The sequence below is a fragment of the Abrus precatorius genome, unplaced genomic scaffold, assembly GCF_003935025.1.
Source record: "Abrus precatorius isolate BTA unplaced genomic scaffold, Abrus_2018 Scaffold4, whole genome shotgun sequence".
NCBI lineage: Eukaryota > Viridiplantae > Streptophyta > Magnoliopsida > Fabales > Fabaceae > Abrus > Abrus precatorius.
Genome location: NW_020874384.1, coordinates 9,707,091 through 9,720,715, shown reverse-complemented (window position 1 = coordinate 9,720,715; position 13,625 = coordinate 9,707,091). Strand labels below are relative to the sequence as shown.

Sequence of the window (13,625 nt, the reverse complement as noted above, 5' to 3'; positions counted from 1 at the left end):
TATGAAGGCAGTGTGTTCTAGATTTCACATATGGGATTTTAGCCTTGATGTCTGAACATCTACGTCCTCAGAATTCTTTGCACGTGTGTGCTACTTCACTGTGCAATTTATAAACATTCCTCTTTGCACATATCATGTTCTAATCTAAGTGATGAATTAAATTTATGTGTCTTTCAAACTCGACTTTATAGATAGCATAAACAGTTTATATATTCAGTTTTACCCCCATAGGCAATTATTTGTTGTGATTTGTCCAGGGAAGGATTGAAGGAGGAGGAGCAACAAACCAGGTTAGCCTCTTATTCTCTCTTTGCAATGGATACCTCTATAAGATTCTCCTTTATTGGAGAGTTTGGGAAGATTTTCTTTTTTCCTCATTCATTTAGACACGTTATGATTTCTTTCTCTCTTTCTTCCTGAGAGAATTCTCTTAGTTTCTTTTATTTCTTTCTATGATTCTTTACACTTGTTTCCTATCTCTGTCCCTCGCTCATTTACATGTCCTTGTTTCCTATATGTTCCACATTTCTCATTATTCTGAAAGATCTTATGTTTGAGAAAGCCTTTATCTTATGCCAACTCTCATATATTTTTTATTTTTCTCCTTTTCATTCCCCTCTGATGAGAAATATTACACAACTGGTTCTCTTCTCTTTCGATTAGTCTAATGTACCTTTCCATTACCTTGATCTGTTGATCATAACTGCCTGTTTTAACATGATCCTGAAGTTCTGCTTAATTGATTTGAAAAAGATCTGTGTTCAGTTCTCTGAAAAAGCTATCTCATTGTCTCCCATGTGAAAAGAATGTGCTTTGTAAATGATTAGGAAAATTATTGAGTTCTGTATTCTCCTTCTTCTTTCTATACACCTAGGTTTCACTCTTTAGCTTTGATTTTTTCCCCCAATAGCCATTGTTTCCTACTTGTCTCCCAGTGGGTTGCACTTTGGAAAAAGGTGTATAATAAGACTTCCTCATAGGGATGGCAATGGGTAGGGTATGGGTAGGGTACTACAGTACCCATCTCCATACCCGCATGGGTATGAACATTAATCCCCGTACCCGTACCCGTACCCTCTGGGTACCCGCATACCCGTCTTGTACCCATTACCCGCGCTTGTTTGAGAAAAAAATATTTATAAAGAAAAATATGTTTATATAATTTCACATAAGTAGCATAATAATACAAAAATTCAATATGTAGTTGTCGAACAAGGTACAAATATAGATAAAAAAACAAATATTCAAAGATCATAAATGTGAAATGTATCTTAATATAATAATTTTCTAAATTAAAATTCTTAGAAATAATAAGCAAAATTAAACACACAAGTTATTTGTCAGTGATAATCCTATCTTGTGTGAGATTTGATTGATTAGTAATGTCAGAACGATAACGAAATAGATCTGTACAATGGTTGTCCCTTCGTGTGGGATCACTTAGTAACCTCTTGTGACGGCATTAACAACTAACTCTAATGAATAACATTTCATAGTTATTAAGTTTTAGTGAGACAGACATTGAGAATGAGAATAGAGTTAGAGTAGAGAAGTTCAATACTAACAATAGAAAATTGATACATAAAATATTTTTTTTAACTTTTGAATTTCAAATTGTAAGAAAAATAATAGATTTAATTAAAATAATATAATATAATTAATATATATATATATATATATATATATATATATATATTAATACTAGTATTTTTTAACTCATATACTATACGAAAGTATTTTATCAAAAATATAAATTTTTAAAAAATTATTTTAGTGAATTAAATATTTCTAATGTATATAAATTTAAAAAAAAAAGAATTTGAATAAAAGATAAATAGTTACAATAAAATTTTATAATAAAGAAATATACGTGTATATTAAAAAAATTATACTTTTTTATCTTAAAAAAATTAACAAATAAAAATTAACAATAATTTTTTATATTTATATCTTTTCAAAAACTTCTTTGAATGTGAATAAATAGTAAGAATAATATTATTTAGATTCAATAAATTATAGTTGTACTTGTAATACATATGTTGTATAGAAAAATATTATTTTAAATTAAAATTTAAATATTATTAATAAATAATTAGTTTACGGTAATAGTAGGTGATTGTAAAATTTATAAAATATTTATAATATATTTATTATTTATCATTCACTTTATGATTAAAACATCAATATGATTTTAACAAAAATATTTGTGTAAAAAATATTTTATGTGTGTCATATATAAATAATATTTTAAAAAAAGTCAATCTCATATTAACTATGTAATAATTAAATTGTGTTAGTCAAATTAAATGATATAAAATAGTAAATAAATTTTTCTATTAAAAATATAAACCAAAATAATTTTTTTGGTTTACTTTATTATTAAATATATTTTTATATTAATCTTATATAACTTCACATAAGTAATATAATAATACAAAAATTCAATTCATAATTGTATAATAAAGTTCAAGCATATATATATATATATATATATATATGCGGGTATGGGGCGGGGTGGGTACTTAGATACCCATACCCGCACCCATCCCCATTAAAATTTGCGGGTTTTTACCCATACCCATACCCGTACCCATATAGCAGGTAAATACCCTACCCATTGTGGGTAAATTTTGCGGGTGCCCATCGGGTACTTTACCCATTGCCATCCCTACTTCCTCAGCAATGAATATCAACTCATGACCTCCCCTTTCAATGATAAAAAAGTTGTGTAGATTGGGGGCCTTTTATTGTGATTCTCTAGCCTAGCTCAGTTTATCATTCATGTATTTATTTTTAACTTCTCCTTTCTTGTAAGGAGAAATATGGTCTGTAATTATTTAGGCTATGATGATAATGGCCATATGTATTTTGTATATTTGACTAATTATAGGTTTTGCATTGTTTGGTGTCATTTAATGTAATGATTAGTACCTTTTTTGTTCTTTGCAAAGGTGAATTTTGTGATGCTGGATTGTTTTGTCTAGTGCATATGTTTACTATTATTATTATTATTATTATTATGACAGAGGAGACTTCTACTCTATATTAATTAAGTTGGCCCAGAGGTATTATTTGCTGTCATATTGCAGTTGTTCTCAAGTGTTCTATTCTGTAGGACAGTGCTCTTATGTTTTATAGTGGTTGCTGAAACAAAGTGTTGCTTTTGCGGTCTACCATCCAGAGCAGAGAAAAAGCTTACATTAGTCCATTTCACATTGTTTGGTTGAACATTTTCATTTTGATGCTTGCTTTCTTTGTATTTAATGGTTTTTGTGCTGGTTGGATTGGAATATATAGCAGTGATTAAACATGGCAATATTCTTTGATATCATGAATTATCTTTATTTTGCAAAGATATTTGGTTTTACATTGTGTCTATCTGGCTATAATAGTAATCTGGATTAAATTTCTTTGTCATGAATTGTTTCTGCAGTTACTTAAAAAGAGGAGTGAATGATCGGGGAAGGGTTGCTAATGATGTTGAGACAGAGCAGATTGTCCTTGATGAAGAAGCTGGCTCTTGCAAGGGAAAAATGAGTTCAGTTGTGCAAATGCGAGGATCTATACCCCTTTTCTGGTCACAAGAAGCATCAAGATTTAGCCCTAAGCCTGACATAATCTGTATGAAGATAGTTGACTTGAGATTAATATTTATCCTGTTCATTCTTAAATGTCATGCTATTATAGCTCTCTTTTGACGTTGTTGTCTTCCCTGTTTTGACTTCCAGTGCAAAGGTATGATCCCACATACCAGGCAACGAAATTGCATTTTGAAGACCTTGCTAAGAGATATGGCAATCCAATTATTGTTCTTAATTTGATTAAGGTAATTCCTCACATAAAAATAAATAATGCTGAAAAAGTTAACAAATATCAATCTACATGTTATTTGATTCTCTATTTTCTTTAGGAGAGGACCTCACTTCTGTCTCCATCCCTGTTCTTGCAGAGAAAATTAATTTCCATTCCATGTTCCCAGTCCCCACTTCAGAATAATACCTCATGCCTTCTTTAAATTTCAATCTAGCACCTTTTTTTCATTCATAACTATAATTCCTTTTATACCCTTAATGTACTACAAAGTTATGTTAACTAAGCACTCACCTACTTCCCATGCAAGCCACTAAAACATTTAATATGATGGCTATTTTTGGAATAACATTTATATTTATTATATTTAACTGTTTTTATTAGTATTGACTATTGATGAATTAGTTGCTTGTTTCTTATAAATAGGACCAAAGGTAGTATTATTGAATACCACTAAGAAAAACAGTTACCAACATATATCCCAATAGATACTGGAATTTTGCCCCCTCTAACACAATGCAACAACTTGCTTTTTTCAAATGCCTCCACACCATGCCTCTCGCTCTCATAATGCCCCTTCTAACTGACTCATGCATTGAATTTCCCTTTTGCCCCCTCTAACACAATGCAACAACTTGCTTTTTTCAAATGCCTCCACACCATGCCTCTTGCTCTCATAATGCCCCTTCTAACTGACTCATGCATTGAATTTCCCTTTTGCCCCCTCTAACACAATGCAACAACTTGCTTTTTTCAAATGCCTCCACACCATGCCTCTCACTCTCATAATGCCCCTTCTAACTGACTCAGGAATTGAATTTCCCTTTTTCCCCCTCTAACACAATGCAACAACTTGCTTTTTTCAAATGCCTCCACACCATGCCTCTCACTCTCATAATGCCCCTTCTAACTGACTCATGCATTGAATTTCCCTTTTGCCCCCTTACACTTTTTTTTCCTCATATACACCCTCCACTCTTTAAGTCTCTCAACAAGATCCAATAACTGATCTCCTTTGCTTAGCCTGTCACTTGGGCCAACAGCCCCAATAATACACCTTGACCTCAAGGCTGAAATCAGGAAATTGATTCCTCATAAAAAATTCTTCCTCCCAAGTAGGGTCTTCAGCTGCAAGTCCTTTCCATTGAATTAAATACGCCTTGAACATGTTAGCTGCCTCCAGTTTGTCTTGTACTGCCCAAACCTTCTCTGGTTCTGTGACATTATCTACTGCATATCTTTTGGCAAATCAGGAGTAGCTGAATATTGGCTAACAGCCTTTTTAAGTAGTGCTACATGCAATACCAAGTGAATCTAGAGGTTGAAGATAATTGAAGGTTGTGTGCCACTGTGCCAATTTTTTCTCCCAAGATCTGAGAGGCCAAAATATCGTGGGGACTTTTGAATAGAACTGTTGGGATACAGAAGATTGCATATGTGGGAGTAGTTTAAGGAAAACCCTATCAGCAATAGCAATAGTTACATCTTTCCCGTGCTTGTATACATAACATTTCGTTTGTTGTTGTGCTTTACTGAGATTAAATTTTAGTTACTTCAGTGCCTCATCTCTGTCTTTATGATCTATAGCTACAGTCTCTACTTTAATTTTTCCATCCAAGTACCTCACCATTGATGGAGGCTTGCACCCACACACCACCTTGAAAGAAGTGGAACCAGTAGATACATGAAATGTGGGATTATACCACAATTCTGCCCAAGGCAACCACAAATACCAATTTCAGAGTTGTTCAGAAGCGAAGTAGTGTAGATAAGATTCTAAACAGCGATTTATCATTTCTGGTTGGCCATTGGATTCTGGGTGATAAGCTGTGGTAAACTGATAATTGTGAGTGATGTGCCTTGCAATTTAAAAAACTCCTGCCAAAACACACTAACAAAAATAACATCCCTAGCACTCAGAATGGACAAAGGAAACCCATATAGTCTAACAATTTCTTTCACAAACACTGCTGCAATACTTTGTGCTGAATAAGGATGCTTAAGAAGATAAAGTGTGTATACTTGGAGAGCCTGTCAACTACTACCAAAATGACATCGTTACCTTTAGATCAAGGAAGTCCTATAATGAAATTCATTGATATCTCTTCCCATACTTGATTCGGAATTGATAAAGGCTGCAATAAACTACTTGGAAGGGTAGCAGCATACTTCATTTTTTGACACATCACATGATCTTACCAACTCCATGACAGATTTCTTCATTCCCAACCACCAGTAAAGATAGTCAGCTAACCTGCGATACGCCTGATGATAACTGGAGTGTCCCCCAATTGCTGTTGCATGAAACTCTTACTGATGTAGGGATAAAAACAAACTCTGCAGAAATGACCAATCTGTTTTTTGAAGAAAAGCACCCTTTTGTGAAGAGAAAATCCAGGCTGACTATTAGCATCCTTGGTGAGATAAAAAAAAAATGATGTGCTGTAGCTTAGGGTCACTTGAGACAGAAGCACAAAAACTAATTAGGGTAAAATCTGAGTTCACTCATTGTCATTCAGCAGTCCTTATAATTACATTTTGTACAAATTGAATCCCTTGATTATAGGGATTGATTGAGTAATTACAGCTGACTCCTAATTACCTTATTTACATAATAAATTAGATTTCTATATAAAAGGAAAGAATGGTAGCTTTATTAATAACGGAAATACAAAAATTCTCAACACTTCCCCTCAAGCTGGTGCATATATATCATGTGCATCAAGTTTGTTACAAATGTATGTTATCCTTGGACCTCAAAGTGACTTAGTAAGCATGGTAGCCAGTTGGTCATTAGAATTCACGGATGATGTAATAATTTTACCAGAAAGAACCTTCTTACAAATGAAATGGTAGTCAATCTCTATATGTTTGATCTGCTCATGAATGATAGGGTTAGAGACAATGTGTAACACTGCTTGGTTATCACAAATAAGCCTCATAAATCCTACCGCACTAAACTTCAACTCAGAAATAAGCTGCTTTAGCCATACAAATTCACATGAGGTATTGGCCATTGCTCGATATTCAGCTTCAACATTTGATCTAGTTACAACATTATGCTTTTTACTCTTCCAAGCAATAAGGTTACCTCCAATCAATGCATCATATTGATAGAATAGGGATTTTGAATGATGGAAAATGTATTGAATAGGCTCAGTCAAACTAAAGCACTCTGAATGTTTGAGCTCTCAAGCGGCTCAATTGACCTATTCTCAAAATAATACACGCTGTCTTTCCTATCTATCATAACCTTTATTTAAACTACCCCTAATGGAAAAACAAACATCATAACTGAAAGATAATAACAGAAAAATAAAAACAGAAATTAAAAATAGAAAGCTAATCTATTTCCTAACACCTTTCCTAAACTGTTGCCTTTTATAAACTTTTAAACCCTTTGGAAATTTGTCTTTAACAACACTCCCCTCTTGAACAACTACCTTGTCCTCAAGGTGAAATTCTGGAAATGCTATCTGAATGTCTTCAGCAACTTCCCACGTGCTCTCATGATCTAGCAAGTTCTTCCACCTAATCAGCAGTTCCGTGTCTCCTTAGCTGTTGGTCCTTACTGCCAGGACCTCTTCGGGTTGTACTAGTAACTCCCAATTTTCATTAAGATTGGGGGGTAGGGGTTGGCTCCTTACTCCGGCTGCCACACATTGTTTAAGCAGAGAGACATGAAAAACAGGATGTATTCTTGCGTCCTCCGGTAGTTCTATCTTGTAGGAAACCTCACCGATTTTTGCCATCACCTTGTATGGGCCGTAGTATCTAGGGCTGAGCTTTTGATTGGTTTTGGTGGCTAGAGTCTTCATTCTATAAGGCTGGATCATTAAGTAAACCATTTCTCCTACTTCAAGCTCCATTTCTCTCCTTTTCTTGTTAGCTTGGGCCCTCATTCGGTCTTGTGCCCTATTCAGCTGCCACTTTAAATCTCTGAGGATGTGATCTCTTTCCGCTAGAGCTGAGTTGACCTCCTCCACTGCGGATGCACCGACCTCCCCTCGTATGATAGCCGGCGGGTCTCTACCATATAATGCCTTGAAGGGGGTAGTTCCTGTTGAGGTGTGATATGTGGTGTTAAACCACAACTCAGCCCAACTCAACCATCTAGCCCATTGCTTCGGCTTAGTGCTGGAAAAACACCTCAAATAAGCCTCCAAGCACCTATTTGTTACTTCCGTTTGGCCATCTGTTTGTGGATGGTATGCTGAACTGAACCTTAGTTTGGTCCCTGCTGCCTTGAATAACTCCTTCCAAAAGGAGCTCATAAAGACTCTATCTCTGTCTGAAACAATTGAGGCTGGAAATCCATGCAACTTCACCACCTCTTTGTTGAACAAATCAGCCACATCCTTGGTTGTGTAGGGGTGAGCTAAGCCAATGAAGTGACTGTACTTAGTCAGTTGGTCTGCCACCACTAGGATAGTATCCCAGCCCTGTGACTTCGGTAGTCCTCCAATGAAATCCATGGAGATATCGTCCCAAACCTGTTGTGGAATCGACAAGGGCTGCAAGAGTCCAGCCGGGCTTAAAGTCTGGTACTTATTCCGGTTGCAAGTATCACAAGCAGCCACATACTCTTGAATAGTCTTCCTCATTCCTTCCCACCAAACCACGCTTGCAATCCTCTTGTAGGTTCTGAAAAATCCTAAGTCGCCCCTTATGGCGGAATCATGAAACTGTTGGAGTAGTAGTGAAATCCGGGGATAATTCTTAGGGAGTACCAACTTCCCTTTATGGAAAAGCCTTCCATTTTTTAGCTCATAGTTGCTGGCTGTAGGTTCCCCTTGTATAATCTTTTGTATGATGTCTGTTAACTTCTCATCCCCTCTGATCTCCTCTTCTAACCCTGCCCATTCTTGGGAGGTAATCGTAGAAAGGGCCACTAGTTGAAGCTTCCAGGAAAGCGCATCTGCAACTCGATTTTCCTTTCCAGCTTTGTATTTGATTTCAAACTCAAAGCCCATGAGTTTGGATATCCATCTTTACTGCCCTTCACCCAATACTTGTTGATCAATTAAAAATTTGAGGGATTTTTGGTCTGTGTGCACCGTGAATTTCCTTCCAAGCAAGTAGTGCCTCCACCTCTGCACTGCCAGAGCAATTGCCATTAACTCCCTCTCATACACATATTTCATTTGGTTTCTGCTTGAGAGTGTATGACTCCATAAAGCAATAGGCCTTCCCTCCTGCATCAAGACAGCCCCTAATCTTGTTCCTGAAGCATCGGTTTCCAACAAAAATTCTTCTTCAAAGCTGGGGGCTGCTAGCACGGGCAAAGAAGTCATGGACTTCTTCAAAGTTTCGAAAGCTGTTTGGGCTTCCATATTCCAACAAAATCCATCCTTCTTCAACAACGTTGTGAGAGGCCAAGTGAGCTTCTCGTAATTCTTCACGAATCTTCTGTAGTATCCGGTTAAGCCCAAAAATTTTCTCAATCCTTTCACGTCTCGTGGTGCAGGCCAGTTAATTATGGCTTCAATCTTCTTGGGATCAGCCTCTACTCCTTCCTTAGAGATAAGATGCCCTAAGTATTCCAACTTTGCTACCATAAAACAGCATTTTTTCTGGTTGATATACAGCTGGTTCTGTCGCAATAGTTCCAACACCTCCCTTACTTGCCTTACATGCTCTTCCTTGGTCTTGCTGTAGATTAGTATGTCATCGAAGAAAACTAACGCAAACCCCCTCAAGTGGGGTCGAATTACTTGATTCATGAGGGATTGAAACATGAAAGGGGCATTGGTTAACCCGAAAGGCATTACCAAGAATTCATAATGCCCCTCATGTGTTTGGAAGGCTGTCTTTTCAATGTCATCTTCTTTCATCCTAATATGATGGTACCCAGATTTTAAGTCCAGCTTAATAAAGATCTTAGCTTCGCCCAGCTCGTCTAACAGCTCTTCTATTACTGGAATGGGAAACTTGTTCGGTCTTGTGATGGCGTTTAGAGCACGGTAGTCAACGCAAAACCTCCACTCTCCATCTTTCTTCTTTACCAACAACACGGGACTTGAGTACGGGCTAATACTAGGCCTAATGATGCCACTCTCTAACATCTCATCCACAATCTTCTCAATCTCATTTTTCTGGGAGTGAGGGTAACGGTAGGGCCTGATATTTGGTATGGAAGCTCCCTCCTTTAGGACTATAGCATGATCGCATCTCCTTGCAGGGGGTAATCCCTTGGCATTTTACCGATGTCGAAAAACTCATTGAGTAGCTCAATCATGGTTTTGGGTATCTTCTGTGAGGTTTCTTCTTCTGGTTGAGGCTCCACTGGGGTTACCAAAACACCTTTGCTTTCCTCCTCCAACACCTTCAAGGCCGTCTTGAACGTGGCCCCTTTATTGCTCAGAGGTGGGTCTCCCTGTATCATCAGGATTTTTGCCCCCTGGGTGGTGTGCGGTCACGGCGGCGCGATCGGCCCTGCATAGTCATCCGCTGCAGCAGCTCTTCCAAACGTTCAGACTCCATTGTTTCAACAAAAAGGTATCTTCACACCCGAGGATAGAGCTTTGATACCAAATTGATAGAATAGGGATTTTGAATGATGGAAAATATATTGAATAGGCTCAGTCGAACTAAAGCACTTTGAATGTTTGAGCTCTCAAGCGGCTCAATTGCCCTATTCTCAAAATAATACACGCTGTCTTTCCTATCTATCATAACCTTTATTTAAACTACCCCTAATGGAAAAACAAACATCATAACCGAAAGATAATAACAGAAAAATAAAAACAGAAATTAAAAATAGAAAGCTAATCTATTTACTAACACCTTTCCTAAACTGTTGCCTTTTATAAACTTTTAAACCCTTTGGAAATTTGTCTCTGACACATATCCTAAAGTATCGTCTATTACTTGGACAACCACCCAATCCACATCTATGTATGTAAAAATATTAGTATGACCTCTATTTTTATAGACTAATCGTTTTCCAGGGAAACCTTTGATGTATCTCAAGATTTGAATTACTGCATCCCAATAACTATCACGAGGGGAGTTAAGAAATTTGCTTACAACGCTGACTGTGAAGAATATGTCTAGCCTAGTTATAATAAGATAATTCAGTTTCTTGACTAATCTCCAATATCTATTTGAATTTGAATATAACTCCCCCTGATCTGGTATAAGCTTGACATTTGGATCCACAAGGATATCAATTGACTTACAATCCAAAATTTCTGTTTCCTTCAAAATATCAAGAGCATATTTTCTCTATGATATGGCAAAACCAGTTTTTGATTAAGCTACTTCAATCCCAAGGTAATATCACAATCAACCCAAGTCCTTGGTTTGGAAATGTTGAAGCAAATGTTACTTGAGTTGGGTGATATCATCATGATCATTGCCTGTGATAATAATGTCATTTACATAGACAACAAGATAAATGCACTTGTTAGAAGAAGTGTTTATAAAACATAGAATAGTTTGCCTCACTGCGAATTATTCCAAATTGTACTAAATTTACCAAACCATGCTTAAGGACTTTGTTTAAGGCCATATAAAGCCTTATGTAACTTGCAAACAAATCCTTGTGACTCCTCTTAAGCAAAAAAACCAAGAGGTTGCTCCATATAATCTCTTCCACTAGATCACTATGGAAAAATGCGTTTTTTATATCTAGTTGATAGAGGGGCCAACAGCGTATGGCAGCCATGGATAAGAAGAGGCGAATTGAGGTCATCTTTGCTACAAGTAAGAAGGTGTCACCATAATCAAGCCCAAAAATTTGTAGCCTTTAGCTATCAATCGGGCTTTTTGCCAATCAATCTGTCCATCTCGGCTCACCTTGATAGTAAACATCCAATGATAACCTACTTTACATTTCTCAGGAGGAGAGGGAACAAGTATCCAAGTCTGGTTGGATTCTAAGGCCTGCATCTCGTCAATCATAGTCTGTCACCACTTTGGATGCGAAAGTGCCTTTTGGACTGTTTTAAGCATAGTAATTGAGGAAATAACAGACAGGCAGCATAGGAAGAGGATAAATGATGATAACTCAAAAAATTATAAATGGGATGAGGATTTCGAGTTGAACATGTACCTTTTCAAAGATCTATTGGCAAAACAATAGGTGTCTCAGATGGATCCAGAATAGGTAGCGCGAATGATGTAGGAGATGAATTGTCTAAATCTGTGACAAATGAGAAGAGAATAAATGATAATAACTCAATAAATTATAAATGGGATGAGGATTTCGAGTTGAACGTGTACCTTTTCAAAGGGCTATTGGCAAAACAACATGTGTCTCAAATGGATCCAGAGTAGGTAGAGCGACTGACGTAGGAGATGAATTGTTTGAATCTTTAACAACTACTTCCAATGAAACAAAACAAGGTCGATGTTGGTAGGTAGCCAAAGGATGAGGAATAGCAGGTGAAGAGGGAGTTGGAATATTAGGAATCTCTGGCACATAAAAAATTGAAGGATTAGTGACAAGAGGAATATAGTAAAAAATGGTAAGAACATGGGAAATTGTGTTTGAAGAGACTGATGTGATGAAATATGGTGTATCTTCTAAAAATGTGATATAAGCTAAGATATAGAAGCAATGAGTGGATGAGGAATTTGTCAAGACTTGGAGTGAGATCATGGACAAAACAAGTGGAACCAAAAACACTTAGGGGAACTTTAAATGGGGAGTCATTAGTAAACAAAATTGAATGATTGTTGTGTTGCTATCTTCTGGAGGTACTTCTTATACTCCATATCTAACAAAATATTCTGATTGCCTCCACCAAGTTCATTTTGCTTTTTCTCGGCAAAAGACTAAGAGTATGCCAAATTGACTGATTTCTTAAGAAACCCAATTAAGGAATAACACTTATCCTGAGTGTGGGCCATACATTTACAATAAGAGCATTGTGGACTATTTCCAGAACTACAACCTCCTCTTCCACAACTTCAACCTCCATGGCTGGTCATATTAGAGAAGAATGTAGAAGACTCCAAACCTGGTTGGGAACCATTTCCTGACATAGTTTCTAGTGAGGAACCATGCAGTAGATGATCAATGAGATTCTTTACTATGGGTACACTTAAATTTGTCAGAATTTGGTTCCGAATAAATTCAAAATCTTTGTGAAGGCTATGAAGGATGAACACTATGCAAATGTTATCAATCTTGTTTAAGACTTTCTGAATGTCATCACCTGTGAAGACCAACTTAACTTCATCAATGGTGGATTGTGCTCTGTTTAAATATGATGGGAGGTCATTATCTATCATTTTAGGTTATGTTTGGATTTCATGTTTAGAAGGGGAGGGAAGGGTAAGAAAGGAGTTAGTAAGATTTCACCCTTGTTTGAAAGTTAATTAATTTTGATGGAAAGGGTTAGGGAATTTTTCTAAAATGTCCAACACTTCTAGTGTTGGTTTTTTGAGTTCCCCTATTCTGGAAGTTTTTCTTTCTCTCACTCTCTCGTGTTCTTTCAGAATTAGGATTCTATTTTATTTTTTTTTGGGTCAAAATGTGTTAGTTTTTAAAGTGAGATTTTTTTAAAAAAATTTATAAAATGTAAAAGTATTAATTTTTAGAGAGAGAAAAGTATTTAATTTTTTTATTTTTTGAAAAAAAAGATAAAAATAATATGAATAAAAAATATAAAAGACAATAATGTCATTTACATGATTAAACCCCCATCACCCTCACATCTCAATATTAAATATCCAAATAAGAGAGGGTTAAAACCCTCCCTTCTCCTCCCCGGCTTCCTCCTTCAAATCTTTTTCTTTCCTCCCCTTCCAAACATCTAAACAAAATCTTAAGTGCAGCCAAATTATGTATGACGTCATAGAGACAT

General features: G+C 36.2%; 1 protein-coding gene across 7 annotated transcripts in view; it reads left to right on the top strand.

Moving 5' to 3' along the window:
• Window positions 1-13,625, top strand: part of LOC113865193 (phosphoinositide phosphatase SAC1) — a 29,461-nt gene that overhangs the window by 6,414 nt on the left and 9,422 nt on the right. For 4 of the 7 annotated variants that reach the window (XR_003504968.1, XM_027499590.1, XM_027499594.1 and 1 more), the window contains exons 6-8: window positions 258-290; window positions 3,434-3,621; window positions 3,729-3,826. Coding sequence is in view for 5 of the 7 variants with exons in the window: in XM_027499590.1 (XP_027355391.1) it covers window positions 258-290; window positions 3,434-3,621; window positions 3,729-3,826 (319 nt within the window). In the remaining 2 variants the exon portion in view is untranslated. The remainder of the gene's footprint in view (window positions 1-257; window positions 291-3,433; window positions 3,622-3,728; window positions 3,827-13,625) is intronic. The other 3 variants (XR_003504969.1, XM_027499592.1, XM_027499591.1) reach the window with 1 other exon arrangement.